General features: G+C 41.6%; 1 protein-coding gene across 1 annotated transcript; it reads right to left on the bottom strand.

Annotated features, from left to right (window-relative positions):
- On the bottom strand, positions 1–26,540 carry NUS1 (NUS1 dehydrodolichyl diphosphate synthase subunit). The gene is made up of 5 exons (XM_070417550.1): positions 26,133–26,540; positions 8,638–8,763; positions 7,404–7,553; positions 6,008–6,107; positions 1–2,744 (listed from the first exon to the last, which is right to left on the bottom strand). Exons 1-5 carry the CDS (start codon positions 26,527–26,529, stop codon positions 2,654–2,656), a joined length of 864 nt encoding a protein of 287 aa, XP_070273651.1. The 5' UTR covers positions 26,530–26,540; the 3' UTR covers positions 1–2,653.
- Positions 26,541–27,019: the final 479 nt, after the last annotated feature.

Genomic DNA, 27,019 nt, shown 5'->3' with positions numbered 1-27,019 from the left:
TATAGTCCATGAAAAGAGTATATTCTTTTATTGTTTTGTTCATACATGTTAAGTTTCAACTTTCAATCATAAAATTCAATAAATTTGATTCCTTAATCATAAAAACTTGCTTTGCACATTATTTACATGTCACCAAAGTCTACAGCCATACAAAACATCACAAGGATCTTACTAGGCATGGAACCATCACACAGGAGGAGGAGGGAGCTATCAAGTAACATACATTCAAAGATTAATTTGTAGATATGCACAGTGTATTTGGCACTGTTTATTAACAACACCTCCCTCTCTTAAGACAGGCTATTATGCCTTAGTCACAATATACACAATTTGCTATTAGCATCAAAACCAGCTTTCAAACTTTCTAACAGTAATCATTTTTAAAAGACAAAATCAAACCAGATTGGGACTAGTTTTCAACCCCTGACTTCTTGCTATGCTCCAAGCTGCCATCTAGAATGTGGGTTTAATTTGATAAATTTTTCCATTATGGGGAGTGTCAATAAAGTATTTAAAAGATATTTAAACAATATCCTTCAATAAACATAAAGACAAACAACACTTTCCTTTAAAATTATCAGTTCTTCTTGGGAGTGCAAGGGAGCCCGGATAATGCGTTAACTAGTGATAATTTTGGCAGGAATTACAGAATGACCAATGCCATTCAAGTTGTGGAGATTGTACTAGTAGTTGAACCCATGAGGAGAAAGATATGGAATGCCTATATCTGAACTCAGAATCCTTAGCAACTTGTTTTCAGGGTCTCTTCCTAGGACTATAATAAACTTAAGTCACAGGTTATAGATTCACTCTGGTGTGTAGCACTATACTGCTACAAAATGGAAGAAAATAAAGTAAAAGACAATTATTAAACCTTTAGCAACTTTGGCTATATCCCAGTGGGTAACTTATTTGACTAACGTCGTTTTAACAAATATTATATCTTTTCACTTCAATTGGGCCCATTACACTTAATTCATTAAAGCTATACATATTCCAGACACATGTTTATAAAAGCCATAAATTCAGTCTTTAAGGCAAAAAAAATTCTCACTAGAACACGAATCACTGTACAGGGGAACAGAAATAAAAAATTCTCTGGTCAAGTTCAGAGATATGCTGTAGCTTCATATAAAACTTTCAGCAATAAACTGACTTAAAAAAAAAAAGTCTTACAATGTTAAAAGAACAATGAAGTGCAAAGCAATATCACTAAACCAAAATTTAGTTTAATAATTTTATTTCAAGTATATTTTTAATCATAAATGGGGTTTTGTAATCCATACCTTCACAATTTGACAAGCAATTCCAGATCTGCTTTCCAAATCCAGTCTTCTCTGCTATTTTTCAGACTTTTGAGACCTACTATTTAAATTTCTCCATTCTAAATGTACAATTTTAAATAATTATTATACAGTTAAGATTTTTCAGAAAACTGTCCATCAAATATAAAGAATGGTTTCTGTTCAAGGATCAGCAGTGAGGAAAGAAATATTAAATACCTATCAAAAATCATTTATTTATTTAAAAAAGATAACAGAACCAGTGCTGTTCTCTGTCATGAAAGAGAACACGTAGAATTAATTTACTTTTGTAGCCTTTGGTAATGTTTTATTACCTACACAGCCCTCAATCTCACTTAAAGGTCTTTTACAGAAAGTCACCATCAGGATTTACTGAGCAAAAACCCTGGGTACTAACATGGTCCTAAATGTGTGATTCCAAAGAGGAACAGGTTACTTTTGAGGAAAAGAGCTGCCTTATAATTTCTCTCAAATGCTTATTTTAAACAAATAGTTAGTGGAAATATTATTTTAACATAACTTTGGATACTATGTAGCACACTATCCATCAAACAACAAAATCCAAACTTTCCACCTTTGTTTTTCAGATTCCAACTTCTTCACCTTTTCTGGATTGCCTAATACTTAAATTTTTAAAATTCTTTAATTCTTCATTTCAATGTTGTAAGAGTTCTTTTCAAGTGATCTTCATATCCCAGAACAAAGACAGCGGATTAACACTCTCCAGTCACATTGTTTGACAATAACGATGAGATGAAAAAGGACGGGTATCTGAAAACAGGTATTCCTTGGGCTTCAATGGTGAGCAAGTTTTTAACACGTGAGCAATAAAGATCTCCATTCCTCTGGAAATCCCTCAAACTCATAATGCTTCCATTTAATAAGTCAATATATTATTCTTAAAAATTAAAGTTTGGTCATCAGGAAAGACTGAAAAAAAAAAATCCCCCCTCCCTCCAAAATAATAATCTAACAGCTCTAAACATCCACTCACATCCCTACAAAAACAGGGAAGTAGTTGGGGCTGAAGGCTTTAAAACTGAAATTTCAGCTCCTATAACATTACTGCTGCTTGCTCAGAGGTGCAAGTCCATGTATTTCCTTCTCTAACACTTCCCATTTATAAGTTTATTTCCATACACACACACACACACACGCACGCACGCACGCACACACACACACACTCACACTTACTTACTCTCAAGTAAGACACTTTTTTGTGTTTGTTGATAAATTATGAGGGTTATAAACTAGGTGTGTACAGGGTTTCATAGTTGCTTTGTAAACATCAGAATCACTTAGGTCCTTTTCTCCAAAAGCCTGAAATCAAATTATGCAGCCAGGGATCACTACTTTCCCAGACGCTGTTCACACGCGGCATACTGACGAAGGGCAGAGAAAAAGTCCTCATATCTGATGTTTAGGTGGGAAGGCAAGGAGCTAAAAAGGAAGCACAGGGGAAAAGAGGCAATTAGATGACATACTGTAATTTGGAGGGGGAACCAGAAGGGTAATGACCAAAGAGAAGTTAAGGACAGAAGAAAGTAAACTGTAAATATAGAGAATACAAACCATTTCTACTAAATGATTATTAACTGTGAAACAGTTCAAGTGAAAAACAATCTCTCCTTCCACAATAAGAGAAAAGTAATTTGTAGTGAGATAGCGATTCAGAACCTCTAAGTAGGATTAATGCAAAGCTGAAGATCTATTTATATAGGATTTCATTCATTGACTTCAAGAGCTCCTCTCTGAGTAAAGCCAGTACTACTTTAATGGTTTAGGAAAGCCAGGCTTGGCATTGGCAGAGCGGCACAGCATCCCTGCACAGTGACAGACTGAAGCCATAAATAAACGACATCTACGTCCACCATTTCCAATTGCTCAAGGGGACAATGGCAGTGTGAAGACAAGGACTTTACAGGCAGAGTGAACCTATAGCTGGAGGGTTTCCTTTAAGTATTTTATTATTATTTATTTTTAATCTTCACCTGAGGATTTTCAGAGAGGAAAGGGTGGAGGGAGGATGAGAGGGAGATAAACATCAATTGGCTGCTTCCAGTACTCACCAGACCAGGGATTGAACCACAACCTAGGCAAGTGCCCTAACCCAGAATCGAACCCACAACCCTTTGGTGTACAGGACAATGCTCCAACCAACTGAGCCACCCAGTCAGGGCTCCCCTTTAAGTATTTTAAACACAAGTAATTTTCAGTAATTAACATTTTTTATAAATCTCTATTTTATACAGCTTTATTGTGAGGCTTTGGAAATTCCAAACACTATTAGAGCCAAACACCTGGCTATTGTACAAGAGCCACATTCATGCACTAGAGAAAAGGATTCAGCAAACCTGCCATGTATGAACTCCTCTTGGCCCCTGTGGTTCTCTTTTGCTATACTTTACCTTTTCTTCCACAACCCCAGCTTTATTGAGATAGGCCTGACATATCATCTTTATCCTTTCTTTGACTACCATCAACCCTTTATCCTATTCACTCTACTAAAATGACATCCTCAAAGGACAAATTTACTGACATTCTTCTTGCTAAAGCCTGCTTCAAATGTCCTCCTCAAACTACCACTTTCCTAAGCCCCCCTCATTTCACCCCCTTTTCCCACAGTCTCATCTCCTGCCACTCCTCAGGAAGCACTTAGCGCCACCACCCCCATGCCTCCGAAGTGGTCCTACTTCCTGGTCGGCTTTGTCAGGGCTCACCCTTCTCTTCCATATTAGGACATTTTCCTGCATCTGGGTGCTTGCAGTCTGGTGGACAATAGACAAATACAGAGCAAACCTCAATATAATGCAGAGCTGTAACAGATGTAGAGCTTTGACAGACACAGTACAAAGATCCACGAGGAAAGCCTGTATGTGCTAGATATCCGATGTCCATTATCAGATTTAAGTCCTCAACTCTGTGTTTAACAGCCCATTTTACAAATAGAGTGAAGTTTAAATAGCTTTCCAAAATCATGTTAATGAGCTGCATAGATAGCTAAGATTTAAACCAAGATCTGTTTTAAAACACACTTTTTCCTCTAAACTACTCCCACCTGAAAGGCATGGAAAATGACATGGAAAGTTCTAGAGAAAAGGAGACAAGAGAAATAAGCACCACCCTAGGGAAACCCAGAGTCTGCACATTTGAGTTCTAATTCCACTTTGTTACAAGCCTGAGCAATGTCTCTTCCACTTTACTCGCCTACAAAATGAGGCGGCCACCTCACGTGATCTACAGCCCTTTCTCACTCTAACATGCTGCTGCTCTTCTGCCACTTATTTGACACCCTTTCCCCTCCAGCCCCTGAGCTTGAGGCACTTGACCCCTTGGTTTTGTGCTCCTCTCTGTACCCATTAGAGAGGTCCTCTACTCTCACAGGTTCCCTACTTCTACTTCCAAGACACTGACACTCCCCAGATTCATCTTTAGCCTTGATTTCTCATCCAAGCACCAACTCTTCATCTTCTTCTGCCCTCTACACGTTTCCATCTAAACAGACTATGGCCTCCAAATCATCTTACTCTTGAATTCAACATCTTCCCTTCTAAAGTCAATGCTCCCTTCACTTTTCCGCTTCTCTAAATAGCTCTATAATCTACCCAGTCACTTAGGCTTAAAAACTTAGAGGAGTCATTTCATTTCTTTTATCATAATTAGTGAAGTGCCAGGCCTGCAATTATACTTCTCATGAGATAGAATTTGTAGTATTTTTTCTCCTAAAGCCCAGAATTTAAATATATTTTAACGCTCCTAAATCTCTCCTTTGTTTTAAATGGACAAATACAGCCCAAGAACCAGCTACCTGTGTTTGTAAATAAAGTTTTATTGGAATGTGGTCACGCTTGTTCACATGTTGCCTGTGGTTGCTTAGGTATACTAGCCAATGTTAAGTAGTTGCAACAGAGGAGATCTTGCAAGAGACTGTAGGACCCCGCAGGCTTAAAATATTTACTATTGGGCCCTTTATACAAAAAGCTTACCCAACTGTTCAAAATAAGCAATTTCATCCTCTTCACTGTATCCTCCCCTAGATTAAGCTATGGTCTCTTCACTGGTGTGTTTACCTCATCCTCCCCCAAATGCAATCTGCTCTGTTCCAGTTACCAAACAAATCTTCCAGGGTCACCATTCCCTCATCATCCCCAGGCTCAATGGTTTCCATCTGCCTGTCCAAACAATGATATGCATCCCTTCTGCTGCTATTTAAAGTGTTCTCAATGTCTCCACTCCCAAATTATTTGATTTTATCTCACACTACTACCTAACACTAAGGCCCGGCTCTGGTGTGGCCAGTTCCTTCATTCCATCTCTGACATGTAATGAGCATCCTCTGCACCCCAGCTTCCCCCACCACTGCCCGTCCCCTACACTTCTTTCCTCTAGTTACAAAATTCCACCCAATTTACATCTTCAGATCAAGTCACATCCTTTCAACATAGTCAACAATTCTGGCCCACAGAGATATCTCACTCCTGATCTCCTATGATACTTGGTGTCAATACCTAACATTTGCACAAACATACCCTCTCGTGTCTGAGCATTTATATGTCTTTCTTTTACCAATGATACTGTGAAATACCTGGGGAAAGAATCTAGTATTGCAATTTTTGGGGAATACCCATTAAAAGTAGTACAGTACTAGGCCCCAGAAACTCCTGCTGAATTGAACCAAAGTCAGAGCACTTTTAATTACTTACATAATCTCAGTCAATCTGATGTGCCAGGGAAGGTAGCCTAAAGTGCTCTCCACAGGCCCAAACTTCAGTACTACATCAGGATCAGGAAAACCATTTGAACCTTGAAAAGAAAGAAATACATACAAACTTAACATGCACTGCTTGCAAATAAAATGACCAAGGGCAAAACCCCTTCATCAAATCGGCTTCTTATGCTTTGAATATCAAACACACTGTAGCTTTATAAGGACAGAATACAGAGCAATGGGATAGAATAGAAAGAAATGGGATAGAATAGAAAGCCTAGAAATAAACTTGCAGATTTATGGTAAACTGATTTTCAACAAAGGAGCCCAGTAATTCAAGGGGGAAAGGTTAAGTTAGTCTTTTTAATAAAGAAAAACTGGTATCCTATGCCTCACACCATTCACAAATATGGGCTCAAAATGGAACACAGACTTAAATATAACACTTAAAGCTATAAAAATTCTAGAAGAAAACATAGAAAATAATTGCGACTTTGAATTAGGCAAAAGTTTCTCAGACATGACCCCAAATACATGATCTACTGAAGAAAAATTGATAAGTTGGATTTCATAAAAATGAAACTCTTTAATAAAATCATTTTTAAAAAGATTTAAGCAGTGGTGCCAGGTAATAGATTCCATAACCCCCCAAAAGGACAAGATTCGGAGCTTCTCGGTTGGTAGACACAATGAGAGTGGTTTTCACAGAGGGGGCATGGCTACCTGATATCTATGTGAGAGGCTGCATTACCACACGCCCACCTCCCACTACAGCCTTGCCCTGTACGCCTTTCCCGCATTGTGTCCTTTGCAACAAACCGGTAAACATAAGTGCCTTTTGAGTTCTGTGAGCCATTCTAGCAAATTATCAAACTTTAGGAGGGAGTCATGGGAACCCCCTATTTATAGCTGATTGATCCCAAATACAGGTGCTCAGAGAATTACAACTGGTGACTGAAGTGGGGGCAGTCTTGTGTGACGGAGCTCTTAAGCCTGTTAGACTCTAACACTAACTCTGGGTAGTTAGTACTGGAATGAAACTGAATTGTTGGACACCCAGTTGGTGTCTGGAGAATTATAAAACTCATTGTTGGTACAGAAAAACATCCCAGAGGGAGGAAGGCTAACAGGCAGAAGTCCTTTATAAGAATATGCATCACTCCCCTGCTACAAATCCTCTTAGGTCCTCTCCTTTACCAGTAAGTCCTCATGCAAGTGAGTTGACTACGAATGTCATTTTCTCAAAACCAATTTCACATAGGATCTTAAACTTCAGAAACACAACATGTATAACAACAACAACATCAGGCTTTAAAATGTGAAAGGAACCTAGATATTCTTCATACTGTATATTTGTGGAACAAAATTAAAAATGAATATATATGACTTACTAAGTAAACTGTCTAACATATGCACATCCAAATCTGTGGATTTACTTTGCTGCTGGGCTACTAACTGGCAAAATTCCTGAGCAGCTCGTACAATATCTGCTTTTCCATCTTCTGGGGACAGGACCTTCACTGCCACTTGGCAATTTAAAACTGGAGGAAAACACAAACAAAACATTAATAAAAACATACTTTTCCAGATATATTTCAAAATCAGTTTCAAGATATGTTATATTCAGACCTAAATAAAGGTACAATTCTTACGGTAAAAAAGAATCATTTAAGCCCTTCAATTTCCATATCAAAATATATTTAAACTACTTTCCTCTGAAAGGACCCACACATCACATTTGTGTATGTATTTATATACTGCCTTCTCTTTAAAGTATGCAGAATGACCTTGTCTCTGTGAAGAAATCCTCTAGCAAATAGGAATTTTAATTATAGAATAAATTTCAATTTCTATAAGTCTAAAGTGGCATCTACAATCATAGCAGTTAGCAGTAACACGGGACTGAAGACAAAAAAAAAGTGTTTTATGGAATATGCATTGTTTACAATACATACGCACTTAATCAAATTTATGATTCTATCTAAGCTATTTTACAATTGGTAGGACTCGAGGTAAGTAGTAGCAATGCCAAACTCTTGTCTACAGAGGTTCCCACCGACCCCACTAAAAACCATTTCAATATTCCTGATCTAGAAAGGTGTCCGTTCTTTGGATTCTTTGAACTGGTATAAAATCTGCCTGGCTCCTCGTGGCTTACGAGTGAAATAAAATCTTTAACATGTGTTTATTTTTTAATATCTATGGAATTCATAATTTTATCTTTTTCTGAAGATCATTAACAGATGGCCTGGCCATTTGTGGCTCAGTGTTTGAGCATCGACCCATGAACCAGGAGGTCAGGGTTCAATTCTGGTAGAGGCACATGCCAGGTTGCAGGCCCAATTCCCACTGGAGGGCAGGCAGGAGGCAGCGAATCAATGATTCTCTGTCATCATTGATGTCTTTATCCCTCTCTCCCTCTCCCTTCCTCTCTCTGAAATCAATAAAATCATCTTTTAAAAAAATTACCAAAATGAAGAAAAGTCTAAATCTGATGATTAAAGATGGTGACAATAAACACCAACAGGGTGGAATGAATGAATGAATGAATGAGTGACAGGATTTGCCCTCAACCACAAAACACATCGGCTTTTGTTAGATATTCAATTTTATATTCAGGCTTACCTTGATCATCTTTGTCATTACTATTTGCAAACTCTGTTGAGTATTTGGAACAATCTAAGCCCAGAAGTTCCTGCTGTTGTTTTAAAATTTCATCCATCAATCTGGAATTATTTCTTTTGAAAATACCTAAAAAAAAAAAAAAAAAGCAAGTAAATCCAAATGAGGGTAAGTTATCTCTCTAATAAATAGTGTGTTTGCTGTGAAAACAATGCTAGATCCAGAACCGAACAAATGCCAAATGAAGTAGTCATGAGTAATTAAACTAGAATCTGAAAGGAAGATATAACAACAGAACTTTGTTAATATAAAGAGCCTGGCTTCAGGCTAAAGTAAAAAACAAAACAGGAGTAACTATGTAGTGTCAATATAAACATGACAGAAATTTTGACCCATAAAGACTTAAGATCATTTACTTGACAACTTTATTTACAGATTATGAAACTGAGACACAACATCCTTAAGGGTCTTGTCCAAGGATTTAGAAACTGCAGCAGTGGTCTAGAGTCCGTATCTTCCAGACTCCCACCCTCATGGAATTTCCTTGCAGACTTACTATGTATATTCAGAACCATAACCTCAACTTGATTAGATTTTTTAATAGTAGAGGGACTAATATGAATTATGTAAAAAGTAGAAAATAGATAAAACTAGCAAAATTTAGTGACTTCAGCCCTGGCCAGGTAGCTCAGTTGGTTAGAGCATCATTCTGATACACCAAAGTTGTAGGCTTGATACCTAGTCAGGGCACATGCCAGAATCAACCAATGAATGCATATAAATAAGTGGAGAAACAAAATGGTATTTCTTTCTCTCCCTCCGCCTCTCTCTCTAAAAACATCAATCAATCAATAACAATTTAAAAAATTAAATTCAACAAAGGATGAAGGAACTATAAATGTGACATACATTTAATGTAAAACTAATATAAAGAGCTCTAAATAAAAACAAATAAGTTTTTGGTTATTTTCAAAGAAGCCAACCTTCCTTTTTGGCCTTTACCAAGTATTCCTCTCAGTCAGATATAATTTTAAAACAGTTCAAAGATTAACTGGGAGAGAGAGAGAAGGTAATAAATATATAAAAACAGCACAGAAGTTGCTGAATATCCTATATAATAAAAGGCTAATATGCAAATTGTCCCCTCAGGCAGGAGTTCAACTGACCAGGAGTTCAAACAGGGGGCGGGGCTGGCTGGCCAACCTCCCTCAGCTCCTCTCCCCCCCTCCCACCAGCCTGATTGGGCCCAATTGGGGTAGGCCAGCCGGACCCTACCCATGCACTAATTCATGCACCGGGCCTCTAAAGCTATATATAAATGCCAACTTGGTAGTGTATGTGTAATAGCAGTTTAAAGACAAAAGCAGTCTCTATTGGTAGGGGAAAGGCTTTGTAAAATAAGATTTGAGAGAAGAAAATGGGGAGAACATTTACATGGAGAAAATGCTTAAGAAAAAAACATGGAATGCTCAAAAGACCGACAAAGGCTGCTGGTGCAAAGGATCTGTGAAAAGGGGCAAAAGGATAGTCCTAATTTTTATTTCATTTTGTCTGCTCAAAGGGCAACCAACAATTTCTGAGCAATGTGGAATGTGTGAAAATGTATTTATTCAGGAAAATTAACCTGGTAACAGTAAAGAGAAGGCTAGTAAACAGACTACTGCAGAAGTCTATACATATTTTGATGAAGCAATGGAAAAGGATTCACTACAAAGGAAGAAATGATAGAATAAAGAATATGACTTGCCGAAACCGGTTTGGCTCAGTGGATAGAGCGTCGACCTGCGGACTGAAAGGTCCCAGGTTCGATTCCGGTCAAGGGCATGTACCTGGGTTGCGGGCACATCCCCAGTAGGAGATGTGCAGGAGGCAGCTGGTCGATGTTTCTCTCTCATCGATGTTTCTAACTCTCTATCTCTGTATCCCTTCCTCTCTGTAAAAAATCAATAAAATATATTTAAAAAAAAAAAAAAAAGAATATGACTTAATTAGAGGTAAAAACAGAAAATGCCATGACTAATCTTTGGTGACAGACTATGTGAACATCTTTTTTTTTTTTTTTAAGTAGAGAAAGTCTACAAAGAGAATTGGTTCGAAGGAAAAGCTAAGTTTACTTTTACATAACTGATTATAGAATATTCAGGTAAGGGTTTATTGTAAGAGTGACTAAGAGACACAAGGGAAAGATGTTCAAAAGAGGTCGTCACATAAGCATCACATGAGTAGGAATCTTACTGCTTTGTTTACTAGGGGCTAGCAAAGTGCCTGGTACAGAAGAGACACTCAACAAGTGAGCTTCTACTGAAAGAAGATGGCAAGTCAGAGATTGGCTCGGGGACTGGGAAAGGCCTCGTTAGGATTAAGTGACTTTTCAGCTGGCCTCTGAAGAATTAGGAGAATTTTTTAGATGTGGGGCTGGGAAGGCAACATAACAAAAAAATGGAGGATCAAGATGTAGATATATATTTGGGAATCATCCTCCTTAAGGTGAGAGCCATACACACAAGAAATAATAAATACAATTTCCAAAGGTAAAGGAGCACATCATACACATGGAGAAGAGCAAAGGGCTAAGAATGTGGCTCCATAAAAAAGTCCACAATTGCCCGGCCAGAGTGGCTCAGTTGGTTGAGCACTGTCCTGTGCACATGGAGGGTTGCCAGTTGGATTCTCAGTCAGGGCACATGCCTGGGTTGCAGGTTCAATCCCCAGTTGGGGGACTTACAGAAGGCAATCAACTGATTGTTGTTTCTCTCTCACGTTGATGTCTGTCTGTCTAAGAATGTCCTAAGGTGAGGATTTAAAAAAAAAAAAAGTCCACAATCATTAAGACTTTAAGCTTAGAAAGATAAAGGAGAGCATTTTGTAACACCCATGTCCAGAGCAAGATTAAACACAACAAATATATTCCCAAACACAAAGAAAATTCTTAAAGAAGGTGATTAATGTCAGGAGTTATTTGAGTAAGTATTTAGGATAGTAATACTTGTGTAGTAATACAGGTATATTTGGATATAATCATTATCCTCAAGTCCAAAACAAAAGTCACAAGTAAAAAAAAAAATAGCATATAAATTTTTGATACAGGTTTATAACTATTACAAGATTTCCAATTACCTATGCAAGTAAAGAAGAAATAATAATTAGATCACCCTTTCGTCTATATTGTAGTTATAAATGGTAGAAGGCATACATATTTCAAAATTTTCTTAATTTAAAAACATCAAATTTCTACAACAGTACTGCCAGGCATGTTTATTAAAAATAAAATGTTAATTAATCTGTTTATCCTACCCCTCCAGATTAAAATGGCAAAGCTTTTCAGAAACTCTTGCCCTCTCCAATGCAATGGATGACATTCTTCATCAGCAAAACAGTTGCCACCTCTTCTCAATCTTTATTCTTTCCTTCTCAACCTTTATGTTAAGATTAATGACCACCACCCTGCTTCTTCAAAATCCTATCTTCATTCAAGCTTGTCTGAATGTCCTCTCCTGGTTCCATTCTCAATCTGCTCCCTGACTGGCCCTTCTCACTTTGGACTGCATGCCTTTTCCTCTTTCCAACCCCTCCCCCACCTCCCACCCTGTTCCTGTCCCTAGGTCAGTCCTCTCTTTCTGTCCACGTGTTCTTCCTCCTCTGATCCTAGTTACTCATAGGATTTTAAAACCACTCCAGACCAGGACAGGGTAAGATGAGTGAAGCAAAATTTAAGGGGGTGCCCAAAACTCAGTAATTAAACATCCATGATGAACAGAACATTAAAATTTGAAGTAAAAACAGGATTAGCATTTGGTTCCTATCGCTTCCAGTTCAAACATCTAATCTTACCCAAAAGTTTTGAGATATACTAGTAAGCATCTGAAAATGAACACATCTAAAATATGGCAGCTTATATTTAAAGCTAGCTCTCAAGCACTTGTATTACATCAAGTTAAAAAAAAAAAGTGGGTGGTCTGAATAGGCTATATGAGAACAGTAAATATATAAGGGTGGTGGGACAACATTTAAAATCACAACTGCTACTTATATAATTAATAAATACTAATATAATAAATAAATAAATAGCCCTTCTAATAAAAGCATCACTACCTGCCAGTCACTCCAGGCATCTTCTCTCTCAAGCATTATCACCACCACCTCATCAGCACCCTATTAATATGCAGAACCCATATACAGCAATGCTCCCTGTACCCATTTCCTTTTGTCCAGTTGACATCGTTGTATTTAACCCAGTTATTAATTAACTGGAAAGGAACAATGACTGAATATAACAGGTACGCCCATAATAAGGTCTGGGTGACGTAGAGAAGATGACTACCTGTCAGTCACTCCTGGGGGTGGTCATTGGCCAGAAGAGGCGTGGCCACTGCAAGTGCAACAAGATTTGAGATATACTAGTAAAGTTCCTGAACAAAGGAGTTCCCTCCTTCTTGCTCTCTTGGGACTCTTGTGGCAGCGGGTGTACTCTCACGCTCCTGCATCTGCCTACATGGCTCACGGCCATGGGGACCCCACACACAGTGGACTAATGGACTCTAACTAGTCTGATGCTACATGGGACCCAGCTTCAGCATGGAACACAAACTCTGGACACTGGCTTTGCTTTTAGCTCTGCTGGATCCCCAACTGCACCTTTTCTAGGACTGGTTTAAGGGAAATGAGACTTTGCAACTTGAGGGATATAATTCCACACAAATAAAGCTTTATACCACATCTTATTCTCCCTGGAGGCCTCCAGAAATTCTTTTTCCAATGGCACCCCAAAACTCCACTCTCACTAGCAATGGAGAAGAGCAATCCACATAATTCTCCAATAACACTTTGTCCCCACTGTTTCAAGAAATAGTCCTCTTTATAATATTACAACCACCTTCTAATGTGTCTTTCCTGTCCCTTCTCATGTATTGCCAGACTGACTACAAGATTAATCTTCTCTGGGCATATCTTCAATCCTGTCACATTCCAACTTTAATATCGTCAATGGCTCCCCAAATTCTGAATATATTAAGAACAAGCTGCTCAGATCAGCACTTGGTGGCTAGGAATACTTTGTATTTATGAAATAAATTAATCTTTCTATGTCTCTATAGTACCATATTGCCAGCAAATTAGATTGCTTCCTTTCCTCCAAAAACACAGGAAGTGAGGCCAGCCTCCAACCTTTATTACGTGACCTACACAGCCCCACACCTGTAAAATTCTACTAATTCTTCACAGGCCAGCTGAAATGTCCCTTACCCTCAATCCACCAGACAGATGTGCCTCATTCCTCCTCTCACCCCCTCCAAATACACACAATTTGTTCAAATTCCTTGATAGACTAATATTCTACATTTTATTATAGTTATAGCTTAACCCCTCTCCCCCAACTAAACTGTACTTAGCTGTGAACTAGTGTCTTACTTATCTCTTTTCCCCTAGAGCACCTTCCACAATGTTTATTTAATAAACTGAATTATCAGTGCACAAAATGTCACCTAACAACAACAAAACCTAAATGAACAAGTCACTGAATGGAATTTTTTTTTAATGTTTCCAGGAACCTCCCACAATAAAAGCAGATACTTCCTTATTGCACATAAGCAGAAATTATGTTTAAAAGAATATTGTATAGAGGCATAATTACAAAGAACCTTTTATAAAGACTTTCATAAAGTTATTTTAAACAGAACATTTATGTTGGCTGGTTTGAATAAAGAGATGAAATTAAAAAAGTATAGTGTCTGAGAAATGCTAAATGCATAGATAAAACAGATTATCAGCAAGATGACTCCTGATACCTTGTAACTTGAACCCCTTCCGGAAACCTGATTATATTCTATGGCACTTATTTCACTTATACATAAGCAAGATTGTAAGCTTACCATTTTTTTCAGGATTCAAAGACCACACACACTTCACATGATACTAAAGAAATGCAACAACATGCAAGTGCGCCTTGGACTGCAATAGGCAATTCCTCTAGCAATACCAAGGTGATGTGGAAATTCTTTTTCTCATATCATAATTCATCTTGTTTGCTTTCATAGAATCTAAACTAATGCCAAAATGATATGAGTTTGGCATGAAATCCAGGTCTCCTGGTTTCTAATTATTCAGTTCAGTAACTATTTCTAACACTGATAAAGAATGATGAACCCAATTTACTATTAAATTTTGAATTCTCCTCTCAAAAAAATTAAACTCCATAAAATAAAACTGACCTTTTACAAATGAATAGTATCTTTTGAAAAAAACTAGGACTACAGTTTGTTTTTAAAAAGCTTTTGAAGAAGGTTTCCCAGGGCTAACAGATAAATTCTTTAAAAAATGACTTAGGAATATAAGTTTTTGCAATGATGATTCATTTTTCTTAATTTTTTAAAAAAATACATTTTATTCTTTGATTTATGATGGTGTCTTACCCCTATATATATTTTAAATATGTTTTTATTGATATTTAGATAGAGAGAGAAAGGGAGAGGGAGGTAGAAACATTGATAAGAGAGAAACATTGATCGGCTGCCTCCTGCATGCCTCCCACTGGGATCAAGCCTGCAACCGGGCATATGCCCTGGACGGGAATTAAACCAGTGACCTCTCGGTGCATGGGATGATGCTCAATCCACTGAGCAACACCGGCCGGGCTGCAATGATTTAAAGAATTTTACATTATGTTTTGTTGCTCTCTCAATTTCCCAAGTATAAACTACATGTAAATATATATAGAAAAGATAATATGGAAGAACCAAAAAATTTTAAAACACACACATGCACACACCCACAAAAATCAAGTTTCCATGAAAGGATAAAATATTAGGCTAGGAAGGCTGGACCTCAGAAAGACTACAATATTTTTGGTATCTCTTAATAAACACTACTATGTACTTTGAGGGTCAAATGTACTTCTTTTTATATCTGAAGAAATACCTGCTTTAAATTCTAATATTAAAAACTATATGAGATGTTCAAAGTTTAGACAATAAAGGAATGTCCCCTAACCATCCATCCACCTTACCGTTAGAACACAACTATTTCTAATTTTTAATATTTTTGAGTCTTTGTCTACATGCATGTGTAATACTGGCATATGTGATCATGCAGTTCTGTATCATGCTTCTTTCGCCCCAACATTTCGAAGTGGAGAAAAGGAGAAACTAGGCATAAGGCTGAGAAGAAACAGACAGTGAGAAACGAAGAAATCCAACCATATGTGATGTCACGGAAGGCTGGAGAGAAAACATTTCAAAGGGAAGGGGAATTAAGTATGCCCTATCCACCTATTTGATTTATACTGTACTCAGGAACCTTATAGGAGTCTTTAAAAAATCTCTAGTATGTTAGTTAAAATGACATTGTAGAATTGCTTATAGATTTCAATATGTACACTACCTATACTATACTCAAGCATCTACACCAGTGGTTCTCAACCTTCTGGCCCTTTAAATACAGTTCCTCATGTTGTGACCCAACCATAAAATTATTGTCGCTGCTACTTCAATAGCAATGTAATGTTGCTACTGTTATGAATCGTAATGTAAATATCTGATATGCAGGATGGTCTTAAGCGACCCCTGTGAAAGGGTCCTTCTCAACCACAGGTTGAGAACCCCTGATCTACACATTAACTGGGTCACAAAGCCATGGCATAATACTTTTTTAAACTTAATATCAAGTAACAAGGAGTTTAATTAGGCAAGTGTTCAATAGCAAATCTTACCCGTATCCCTTAAATCAGAGGTTCTCAACCTGTGGGTCACGACCCCTTTGGCGGTCGAACGACCCTTTCACAGGGGTCGCCTAAGACCATCGGAAAACACATATGTAATTACATATTGTGTTTGTGATTAATCACTATGCTTTAATTATGTTCAATTTGTAACAATGAAACTGGGGGTCACCACAACATGAGGAACTGTATTAAAGGGTCGCGGCTTTAGGAAGGTTGAGAACCACTGCCTTAAATACATCTAACATCCAAGGGGAGAAAAGTGAGATAAACACTGAAATATCTCTTAGTTATGAAGCATCTCTCCAGCCATGGAATCAAAGTAATAGCTCTTTGTAAATAGGTGGACTCACTCAAGTAGCCTACCTTTCTTCTTTTTAAACCAGACATCTATGTAAGTTACCTAGTGGTTGCCCTCATTTAATTCTCTAACCATCATCAAAAATAAGATTTCACGGGATCGAAGATGGCGGCATAGGTGAACACCAGAGATTGCCGCCGTAAACAACCACTTCAAAAATACAACTAAAAGTCGGAACGGACATCAACCGGAACCACAGGAAGGCTGGCTGAGGAGAGACTCTTCAACTAGAAGCAAAAACAACAGCATTATGAGGCTCAGAGGAGGCGCAGTGTGGAAAATTTAAAGGTACGGTGGTGCGCATGCAAAGCGGGCTGGCGGCTGAGGGCGCGGTTGTCGTTTTCAATCAGGAGTGAGTCTCAGACTCTGGGCTACAGATCCGGGCGAGTCTCTAGGGACCCAGACTCAAACGGGAGAAGCGGGACTGTCTGGCTACGGCCCCTCCGAGGTTTGCAGCGGTTGCTGGGACAGAGAGGCAGAACCCCTGGGGACGGACTGAGAGCGGCCATAGCGGCTCCCTCCCCCCGCCCTGTTGATCCCGCCCCGCCCAAGCCCTGCGCACAGCCATTTGCCGATCGCCTCAGGCAAAGGCTGGATTAGCGCCTCCCCAGAAGACAGACGTTTTCCCGCACAGCTGATTCCTACAGCCAGTCGGCCTGGTGGTCAAATCCCTCTAGTGTTAACTACAACAATTAAGGCTTGGCTAGAACAAGACTGCGCACAGAGACCACAAGGGGGTGCACCAAGAAAGCATAAAAGATGCGGAGACAAAAAAACATGACAGAAATGGAGGATATGGAGCTAAGAATCGCAATTTTGAGGGCTTGCCATAAATTTGTGCAGAACCTCACGAAAACTAATGAGACCCTCGATGCTACGATAAAGAAATTAGAAAGTAAGCATACACGGACTGAAATAAAGAATATTATACCCAATAGCAGACCAGAGGAGCTCAAGAATCAAACCAAAGATTCGACAAAAAACACCCAATTGGAAAAGCAAAATGAAAAAAGAATCCGAAAGTGTGAAGATAGTGTAAGGAGCCTCTGGGACAGCTTTAAGCGGTCTAATATCAGAATTATTGGAGTGCCAGAAGATGAGAGACAGCAAGATATTGAAAACCTATTTCAAGAAATAATGGCAGAAAACTTCCCCCACCTGGAGAAAGAAATGGACTTACAGGTTCAAGAAGCACAGAGAACCCCAAACAAAAGGAATCCAAAGAGGACCACACCAAGACACATCATCATTAAAATGCCAAGAGCAAAAGACAAAGAGAGAATCTTAAAAGCAGCAAGAGAAAGAGGCTCAATTACCTACAAGGGAGTACCCATACGACTGTCAGCTGATTTCTCAACAGAAACTTTGCAGGCCAGAAGGGAATGGCAAGAAATATTCAAAGTGCTGAATACCAAGAACCTACAACCAAGATTACTTTATCCACAAAGCTATCATTCAGAATTGAAGGTCAGATAAAGAGCTTCACAGATAAGGAAAAGCTAAAGGAGTTCACCACCGCCAAACCAGTATTATATGAAATGCTGAAAGGTATCCTTTAAGAAGAGGAAGAAGAAGAAAAAGGTAAAGATACAAATTATGAACAACAAATATGCATCTATCAACAAATGAATCTAAGAATCAAGTGAATAAATAACCTGATGTACAGAATGAACTGGTGATTATAATAGAATCAGGGACATAGAAAGGGAATGGACTAACTATTCTTGGGGGGAAAAGGGGTGTGGGAGATGCGGGAAGTGACTGGACAAAAATCATGCACCTATGGATGAACACAGTGGGTGGGGAGTGAGGGTGGAGGGTGGGGTGGGAGCTGGAAGGAGGGGAGTTATGGGGGAAAAAAGAGGAACAAATGTAATAATCTGAACAATAAAGATTTTAAAAAAAATAATAATAATTCTCTAACCATCAAATATACCACTACTGGAGGCAAACGTCAGCGAGGAAAACATATAAAGCAATTATTTAAAATAAAATAAAAAGCTGCAATTAAAATTTTAGATGAATGAAGCAGTCATAATACATCTTATAACCCATTAAACAGCTTTACTTCAAGGGCGCCCCAGGATACCTCATGGAAAACAATTATGCTGGAATTAGCATGTAGCAAGGGAACAGACACATGTAATGCTGGCATGTGCAGCAGAATGAGTGCTGGGTTTTCAGTCCCAGTGCTTCCGCAGAAGAAATGTGTAAAATGAACAAGCCTCCTGGGCTCTCTCCGTCTCTGGTTGCTCATGTAAAAATGCAACTGTCTTCAAAGACTCTGATGACCTGACAAATAAATAGTTCAATACAGAGTAGGAGCCCCATAAAATTAAATCCATCGGATTAAAAAAGGAAAGTGATTCCTATGATTCACAGGATGAACATTTATAATAGTGGTATGAAGAACATTCTATTTGCCTTTAAATATCTTTACCAACCATTCCATCACCTGTAGATAAGTGCCACTTTATTAAGGCTTTAAGATGACCTGACATAATCAGGAATACTACTAAAAGTGATTGCATTGTGGTCACATTCTCTTACCAGTAGAAGTCTTACCAATATAACAGTTGAGTACAAAAGCTCTGGAATAAAATCTGGTTCGAATTCTAGATCTGCTTCTTGTTAGGTATGGGTTCTTGCTTTCTAAGTCTCAGTGTCTTGATGTGTAAAACTGCTAAGAACTTAATGTACTTCTTGCATAGTATCTGGTACACAGTAAGTGTTTAACAGAGTTGTTATTGCTATTAAGTAAAGGTTTATTTTCATACATTGATTGGGCAGTATGGTAAAACAGAAGTGTATTCAAAGAATGCGGTCATTCAAACATTAACAAAGACAGCAAAACTGGGGATGAAGCAGTAGAGAAAGGCTTTACAGGAGGTGATAGTCAGAATGGACACACAGGATCTCTCCTAGCCTCCTGACAAGGAACTAGCTCTTTGGCAAAAAAAGGAGAAGATGACATTCCAGAACACTAAAATAAATGTGAAATGCTGTGCTGGAAGTGAATCAGACAAAAGTAAAGATTAGAAAGAGAATGCTCCTTTATTAGTACACGAGTTACCAAGTAAGGGAAGCCAGGTACACTCGTTTGTATTGTGCGGTATATTAAAATGTAATCAAATTTATACTTCCCCTTTTAACACTTCTGGCAACTCTATATTTCAAAATAAGAAAAATAATTCTTAATAAAATCATATCTGCTAACAGCATGTTTCAGTTTGCCAAATAAGTAAATAAGGAAAAAACTATGTTCATTTTCCTCCATTATTTTAAGGCTTCTGGGTAGTATTTGTGTTGAGAAACAACTTATAACTCAGTTCATTATTCTTATTACAGAAAATACAGTTTTCCTTTCAACTCAAGAAATACATACTGACTACACACATCACACCAGCTACACTCTGTAGAAGAAAGAAAAATGAAGATTAATAGCATCTCAGGAACTTAGACTCTAGGAAGGAAATTTAGGCCCATACCAGTATACATACACTACCACTTTACAGAATAGAGAACACAAGTCCCTTTAGAGATGTACAACACTCTAAGGAGATTCAAGGATAGAGCCAAGATTAGGGGAAACCAGTAGAGACAGACTACCCTACGAGGTGTTAGAAGGGACTTACAAGGATCAACAATAGCCTTTCAGCAGGGAGATGACATTTACTGGGAAAAGGAGAGGAGGCAGCTTCAGGAGGAAGGAGCATCAAGTGATCTAATGCCGGATGCAGCACAAGGCGTGTAAGAGTGAAAAACAGGTTGGGAAGGTTGGCAGTACACTGGGCAGATCTTTTGAGTGAGAATTCTGTACCCCACACCATTTCATAAGACACAGCAGTTCTTGGATTTACAACTATGGAAGTAACACTAAAAAGAGCTACAATAGATTTCTTTTGTCTTTTACTGAATTCTCACAAAGAAGTCAATGCCCCATTCTAGATCAGCGGTTGCCAACTGGTGGTCCACGAGGTCCAAAAGGTTGGCGACCGCTGTTCTAGATCACTCAAACTTATCCTAAGTAATATTAAGACCCACCCCACGTTATCCTCACTCATGAAAAAAATCAGGAAGGATGAATAATTTGATGTAAGTAGCAGGGAGATTTGTGTTAGGGCCACACAAATGCATCCTAAGGATCATTTGATAAAAGAGAGATGCTCAAGTCCCATTCCCTAAATCAGTCTGATCAATAACTGTGTTGAATCTGTATTTCTTATAAGCATCCCTAGTGACTCACTCACAGATGGTCCTTGTTTTGAAAATACTGCCCTACAGTGAGGTTCCCAGCATGGCACCAGGACAGCTGGGCAATATGAACAGGTTCCATCACAGAAGATAATATATATCCAGATACCTTGGATCTAGGGATTCTTGAGGTGAGACCTAGGCAAGCATAGCAACTCTGTGGCTATCTATCAAAAGTCCCCAAACTCCAATTTTTATACCATTCCAGTTAGTTATTTCTTGAATTATAATCATGTAGAGAAAACAGCCAAGTTTCCTTCCATACTAGAATTCTAAGCTCAAGAAATTCCTGAGAAAATGACTCAAATTTCTGAAGGATAAAAGAATTACTAGCAGAAATCATTACACTTAAGTAATATTGCAAGCAGGTGAAAAGAAAAGGATCAGTTTGCTGGCAGTAGTCAAACCACAGGAAATATCAATGGATTTTTTTAGTCTAAGGATTAAATATAATTTACAGCAATTATAATCAAAATGAATATTCATTTAAAAAATACCACTCACTGGCATTTATATATTTGCTTATAATAATTTTTAACAGATATCCCTAATTTGAGTGTACACTCCTTGACACCATTTCTTGTACTTCTTTGTATTCCAGTGCTGTATATCACAGAAGGCACTCAATAAAACTGGCATTAGAATATTTTTCTAAGTTAAATATCTCTATAGAAATAGCTAAAATATGCCCTGACCGGTTTGGCTCAGTGGATAGAGCACCAGCCTGTGGACTGAAGGGTCCCAGGTTCGATTCCAGTCAAGGGCAAGTATCTTGGTTGAGGGCACATCTCCAGTAGGGGGTGTGCAGGAGGCAGCTAATAGATGTTTCTCTCCAGCCCCTGTGAGGTAGGGACGACCCCAGTCAGGTCGAAACGGCCCCGGCGTGGTAGGGACAACCCCGGTCAGGTTGAAACGGCCCCCGTGAGGTAGGGACGACCCCAGCCAGGTCGAAACGGCCCCGGTGTGGTAGGGACGACCCCGGTGAGGTTGAAACAGCCCCCGTGAGGTAGGGACGACCCCAGCCAGGTCGAAACGGCCCCGGTGTGGTAGGGACGACCCCGGTGAGGTTGAAACAGCCCCCGTGAGGTAGGGACGACCCCGGTGAGGTTGAAACGGCCCCCATGAGGTAGGGACGACCCCAGTCAGGTCGAAACGGCCCCGGCGTGGTAGGGACAACCCCGGTAAGGTTGAAACAGCCCCGGTGTGGTAGGGACAACCCCGGTGAGGTTGAAACGTCCCCCGTGAGGTAGGGACGACCCCAGTCAGGTCGAAACGGCCCCGGTGTGGTAGGGACAACCCCGGTGAGGTTGAAACGGCCCCCGTGAGGTAGGGACAACCTTGGTCAGGTCGTAACGGCCCCGGTGTGGTAGGGACAGCCCTGGTCAGGTTGAAACGGCCCCGGTGTGGTAGCGACAACCCCAGTCAGGTTGATACGGCCCTGGTGAGGTAGGGACGACCCCGGTGAGGTTGAAACGGCCCCTGTGTGGTAGGGACGACCCCGGTGAGGTTGAAACAGCCCCCGTGAGGTAGGGACGACCCCAGCCAGGTCGAAACGGCCCCGGTGTGGTAGGGACGACCCCGGTGAGGTTGAAACAGCCCCCGTGAGGTAGGGACGACCCCGGTGAGGTTGAAACGGCCCCCGTGAGGTAGGGACGACCCCAGTCAGGTCGAAACGGCCCCGGCGTGGTAGGGACAACCCCGGTCAGGTTGAAACAGCCCCGGTGTGGTAGGGACAACCCCGGTGAGGTTGAAACGTCCCCCGTGAGGTAGGGACGACCCCAGTCAGGTCGAAACGGCCCTGGTGTGGTAGGGACAACCCCAGTCAGGTTGAAACAGCCCCGGCGTGGTAGGGACAACCCCGGTCAGGTTGAAACGGCCCCCGTGAGGTAGGGACGACCCCAGTCAGGTCGAAACGGCCCCGGTGTGGTAGGGACAACCCCGGTGAGGTTGAAACGGCCCCCGTGAGGTAGGGACAACCTTGGTCAGGTCGTAACGGCCCCGGTGTGGTAGGGACAGCCCTGGTCAGGTTGAAACGGCCCCGGTGTGGTAGCGACAACCCCAGTCAGGTTGATACGGCCCTGGTGAGGTAGGGACGACCCCGGTGAGGTTGAAACGGCCCCTGTGAGGTAGGGACGACCCAGGTGAGGTTGAAACGGCCCTGGTGAGGCTCAGACGGCCCTGGTGAGGTTGAGACTACTCCAGTGAGGTTGGGACAAATAAAGGGGACCAGTATGGACTGATGAACAGGGGTAGATACAGAAGCAGAGCAACATTGAACAGAGTGTTAAACTACAATGGGGAGCCTGGGGAGGGTTGGGGGGGGATTAAGAGACCAACTGAAGGACTTATATGCATGCATATAAGATTAACCAATGGACACAAGACACGGGGGGGGGGGGGGGAGCGGGGGGGTAGGGGCCGGGGGAATGTCATGGGGGGGAAAAAGGAGACATATGTAATACTCTTTGTAATACTTTAAGAAATAAAAATTATTATTGAAAACTCTCAAAAAAAAAAAAAATAGATGTTTCTCTCTCTCATTGATGTTTAGATGTTTCTCCCTATCCTTCTCCCTTCCTCTCTGTAAAAAATCAATAAAATATATTTTTTTAAAAAGAAATAGCTAAAATAAGCTTGTTAGGGAAAACTGAGTAAAGCTTAAGAATCTGTACTTCCCTTGAAAAGTACAACTTTTCTCACATATCCACATGGCTTGCTCCTTCACACCTTTCACAACCATATTCATTGTGAGTGAAAGACTGTTGGTTAGAGAATTCCAAGAACATACATATAGTATTTTTATATCAGAGCAGGCTTTGCGGCACATTTTATAAATATTTAGCTCTGAACTTTGCAAAGTGGTGGAGTAGGAGGCAGTTTTCCAAAGCTTCAATCCAAAATAAAATTAATCTGTCATACTGATTGCCTTTACTATGTTGTCATATGGAAACATTTAAAACCATTTCAATAAGGGATTATAAGGGGGGAAGTCATTGAGGCTTTCCTAAGCCACTCTATCACCCCATCTCCATCATTGATTTTCAACGTTTTATCCCCCTTCCCAGCATTTTCCCTCTTACACTTATGACCTAATACACTGCATATTTTACTCATTTGTAATATTTGTCAGGCTACCAATAACATAAGAATTCTTATGTTGTTCACTGCTACACTTCCTTGTCTGGAGCAGTATCTGGTGCTTAATAGATGCCCAATTGTCACCTGGTAAATGAATGAATGAAAGACCCAGTCAATCAATAAAAACTAAGAATGGGTAACTGGAAAGTCTCTTATTTTAAACAACGAAATTATTCCTATCCCTGAGGAAATAATTAAGACAGCTTTTACAGTAGGACACAAAGTGCTCAGTTCATTCACTGAAAATGCTCTGTAAAATTCCTTCCGGTTGTCAGGCAATACTTGGTCAGGTTGACTTCTTCCTTTTCATTACGAATTGTTTTCTTTTAGCGAATATGACACAGGATACTTCTGAATTCCACCAGCAACTCAGTAACAGGAATTGCAGGAACCAGGAAGTGTGGGAACATTGTAATCTGGTTAGCAGGCAGTCACCAAGTGAAACCAGTCAGCTCTACATTTTCCTTTCCTACTGAAGGTACAGGGCCCTTGTTTCAAAACAATCACCTGGATATAGTGATTCACTTTTAAGTCAATTCGCCACATTGCTTAAAGGCTTTAGCTAACTTCAATTTGTTTCACTTATGTTGTTCCCCTGGCAATGTGTCTATCTGTTGTATTGCTTTGAGCAGAGGCTGTATGGCCTCTAACAGTCTCAGGATTTCTATTCCTCTGCAGAGTTCTTTGGCAAGTGCCAAGAAATGTTAGCCCCCGAGTATATTCAACTTTACCCTACAGGGCAAATCGTCAGTTGATGGCAGACTATCTAGTCACCGTATTACTTTCTGGCTGCAAGAAATGTTATAGGTCAAAGATTACTCAAATAGCCTGTGAAGTTAGTCAGGCCTCAACCCACCCTTTCTGGGAAAGAAAAACACACACACACACACACACAAAACCAACAACAAAAAAACCAACCACAACACCCACACTTAAACCTGGCTTTAAAATCTTGATTTTAAAGATTAGAATCAAGTTGTAGCTTCTGTGAAATTTATTGAACAGAGAATGAAAGTGGTAGTTCAAGTTACTAAACAAAGAATAAAGCATTAGTTTGTCCTTCATCTCAACACCCACTCCGACATCATCCTTTCCACCAAATCTTTATCTCTAAGGAAAGTCCATTGTTTGCAGGATTCGACTGAAACCCAAACCTGACCATCAGAGCTTTCCTCCGCCTCGTCGCCCCCTCTCCCTCCCAGGCTCCGCGTCCACCTCCTCTCTCCCCTGCACAGGTCTCCCCGCTTCTCCTGGGAGCTCCTTACTCCGGACATTTCATCAGAGCCCCTGTCACTCAGGCGGCCACGCGTCTCCTCCGAGGGTCCGTGGAATGAAACGTGAGGTTCCCAGGATCAGGCCCGGCCGATGCTTTGGGTGAGTGGCCGCCTGATCGTGGTGATTGTGGAAATTCCCTCAATGGAAACGCGGGAGGACACCGGCTGTGTCCGGTGCAGCGCTGGCCCCCGAGGCCCCGGGACCCGCCCCAGGACGGGTGACCGCTCTCTCTCCTGCCCGCCCCGCCCCGCCTCCCCGGGGCTCAGTCCACATCCCCAGCCGCTCAAGGGAAACCCGAACCCCCACCGCCGGGCCGCGCCGTCGGATCGGGGCCTCGAACCTCCCTCCGGAAACAACACTGATTGTCACAAAAGGGCAGCTGTGCAGGAGTAATAGGAACGCCAAGCCCTCTGCTACCTGTGTGACTTCAGACAAATCAGTGCACGTCCCTGATCCTCAGCTCCCTCGCTGGTGAAACGGCATACAAATACCACTCGCCCTAACCGGGGCATTATGAGGAATAAGGAATGTTTTTCTAAATGCACCAACATCTATGGAGCCGAATTCAGGGACTCGGTAGGTGTTCGCTAAAGCTTGCCCTCTCCCTTCCTCGAAAGCATGTGGCAATGAACGGTGCGCTCCAGGGCCGGGGAGGCGAGCCGGCCGGGCTGCGGCGAGCGGGGTGTCCGCGTCCCCCAGCCCGAGGCGGGGTCCCCGCCGTCGGAGGCGCCCCGCCCCCCTCCCCGCGCCGGGCCTCACCTTGGTGGTCGTAGACGCTGATGTAGGAGATGCCCACGGCCATACACCACACCACGAGGCTCGCGATGTCCGAGAAGCTGGTCTCCGGCTCCTCCTCGGTGATCACCAGGCCCATGTGCACCGGCAGCTTCTCCAGGGACCGGCCGTCCGCGCGCCAGCGCAGCCGAGGGTGGGGGCCGCGCGGGTGCCGGTGCGGCCGGCGGTTCCTGCCCGCGGCCGGGGGCTTGCGGAGCGTGAAGCCAAGCGGCGCTAGGACCGCGGCGGAGGCGGCGCGGCAGCAGCGCCGCCAGATCCAGTTCCAGGTGCCGAACCGAACGCGGAGCCAGTAGGTGAGCGTGCGGTGCAGGCAGAGTAGAGCGTGCAGCACCCGCCACACCAGCTCGTACAGCCCCGTCATACTCTCCGGGCGCCCGTCCGTCCTCCCCTCCCTCCCTCCCTCCCACACCCACGGGGCCGCGGCTCCTTATCTACCCCTGCGGGCGGCGCGAGCCATCGCTCCGCGTGCCCGGTCCCCCGCGCCCGAATCCCTTTCTACTGCCAGCGCCTCACCTCGCCCCCGCCGCCATCTTCCTCCGGCCTTGGCAGCCCCACCCCCGCTAGCGCATATTCGGTTCTGATTGGTCAGCGTGGAACTCTGACGTGGCTTCTTGGGTTAGAGGATGTGGCCTAGCCCCGCTCGGCGAGGGAGAGCGCGCGCCTGGGAACTAGGTGGGCCGGCTTCCGACTGCGCCCCCTGGTGTTTTGGAGGTTTAGAAGCGGACGCCACCGGTATTTAGGCGCCGGACCCAGAAAGATGCCTGTCGTCATGGCAGGAGTGGGTGATGGCAGGGACGCAGTGTTCCTTGGGTCCTGGGCATCTTATACCGTCTGTTTCCTCTCATGGTCCC

Source organism: Myotis yumanensis, unplaced genomic scaffold (assembly GCF_028538775.1).
Source record: "Myotis yumanensis isolate MYYU_CA2020_CCGP unplaced genomic scaffold, mMyoYum1.0.hap1 SCAF_6, whole genome shotgun sequence".
Classification (NCBI taxonomy): domain Eukaryota; kingdom Metazoa; phylum Chordata; class Mammalia; order Chiroptera; family Vespertilionidae; genus Myotis; species Myotis yumanensis.
This window is presented reverse-complemented; position numbering and strand designations above follow the sequence as displayed.

Coding starts and splice junctions, on each gene's coding strand:
- NUS1 (XM_070417550.1), bottom strand. CDS start 26,529: ATGACGGGGCTGTACGAGCTGGTGTGGCGGGTGCTGCACGCTCTACTC. Junction 7,554..8,637: donor TAATGACAAAGATGATCAAG/GTAAGCCTGAAT, acceptor GTTTTCCTCCAG/TTTTAAATTGCCAAGTGGCA. Junction 2,745..6,007: donor ATCAGATTGACTGAGATTAT/GTAAGTAATTAA, acceptor CTTCCTTTTTAG/CTCCTTGCCTTCCCACCTAA.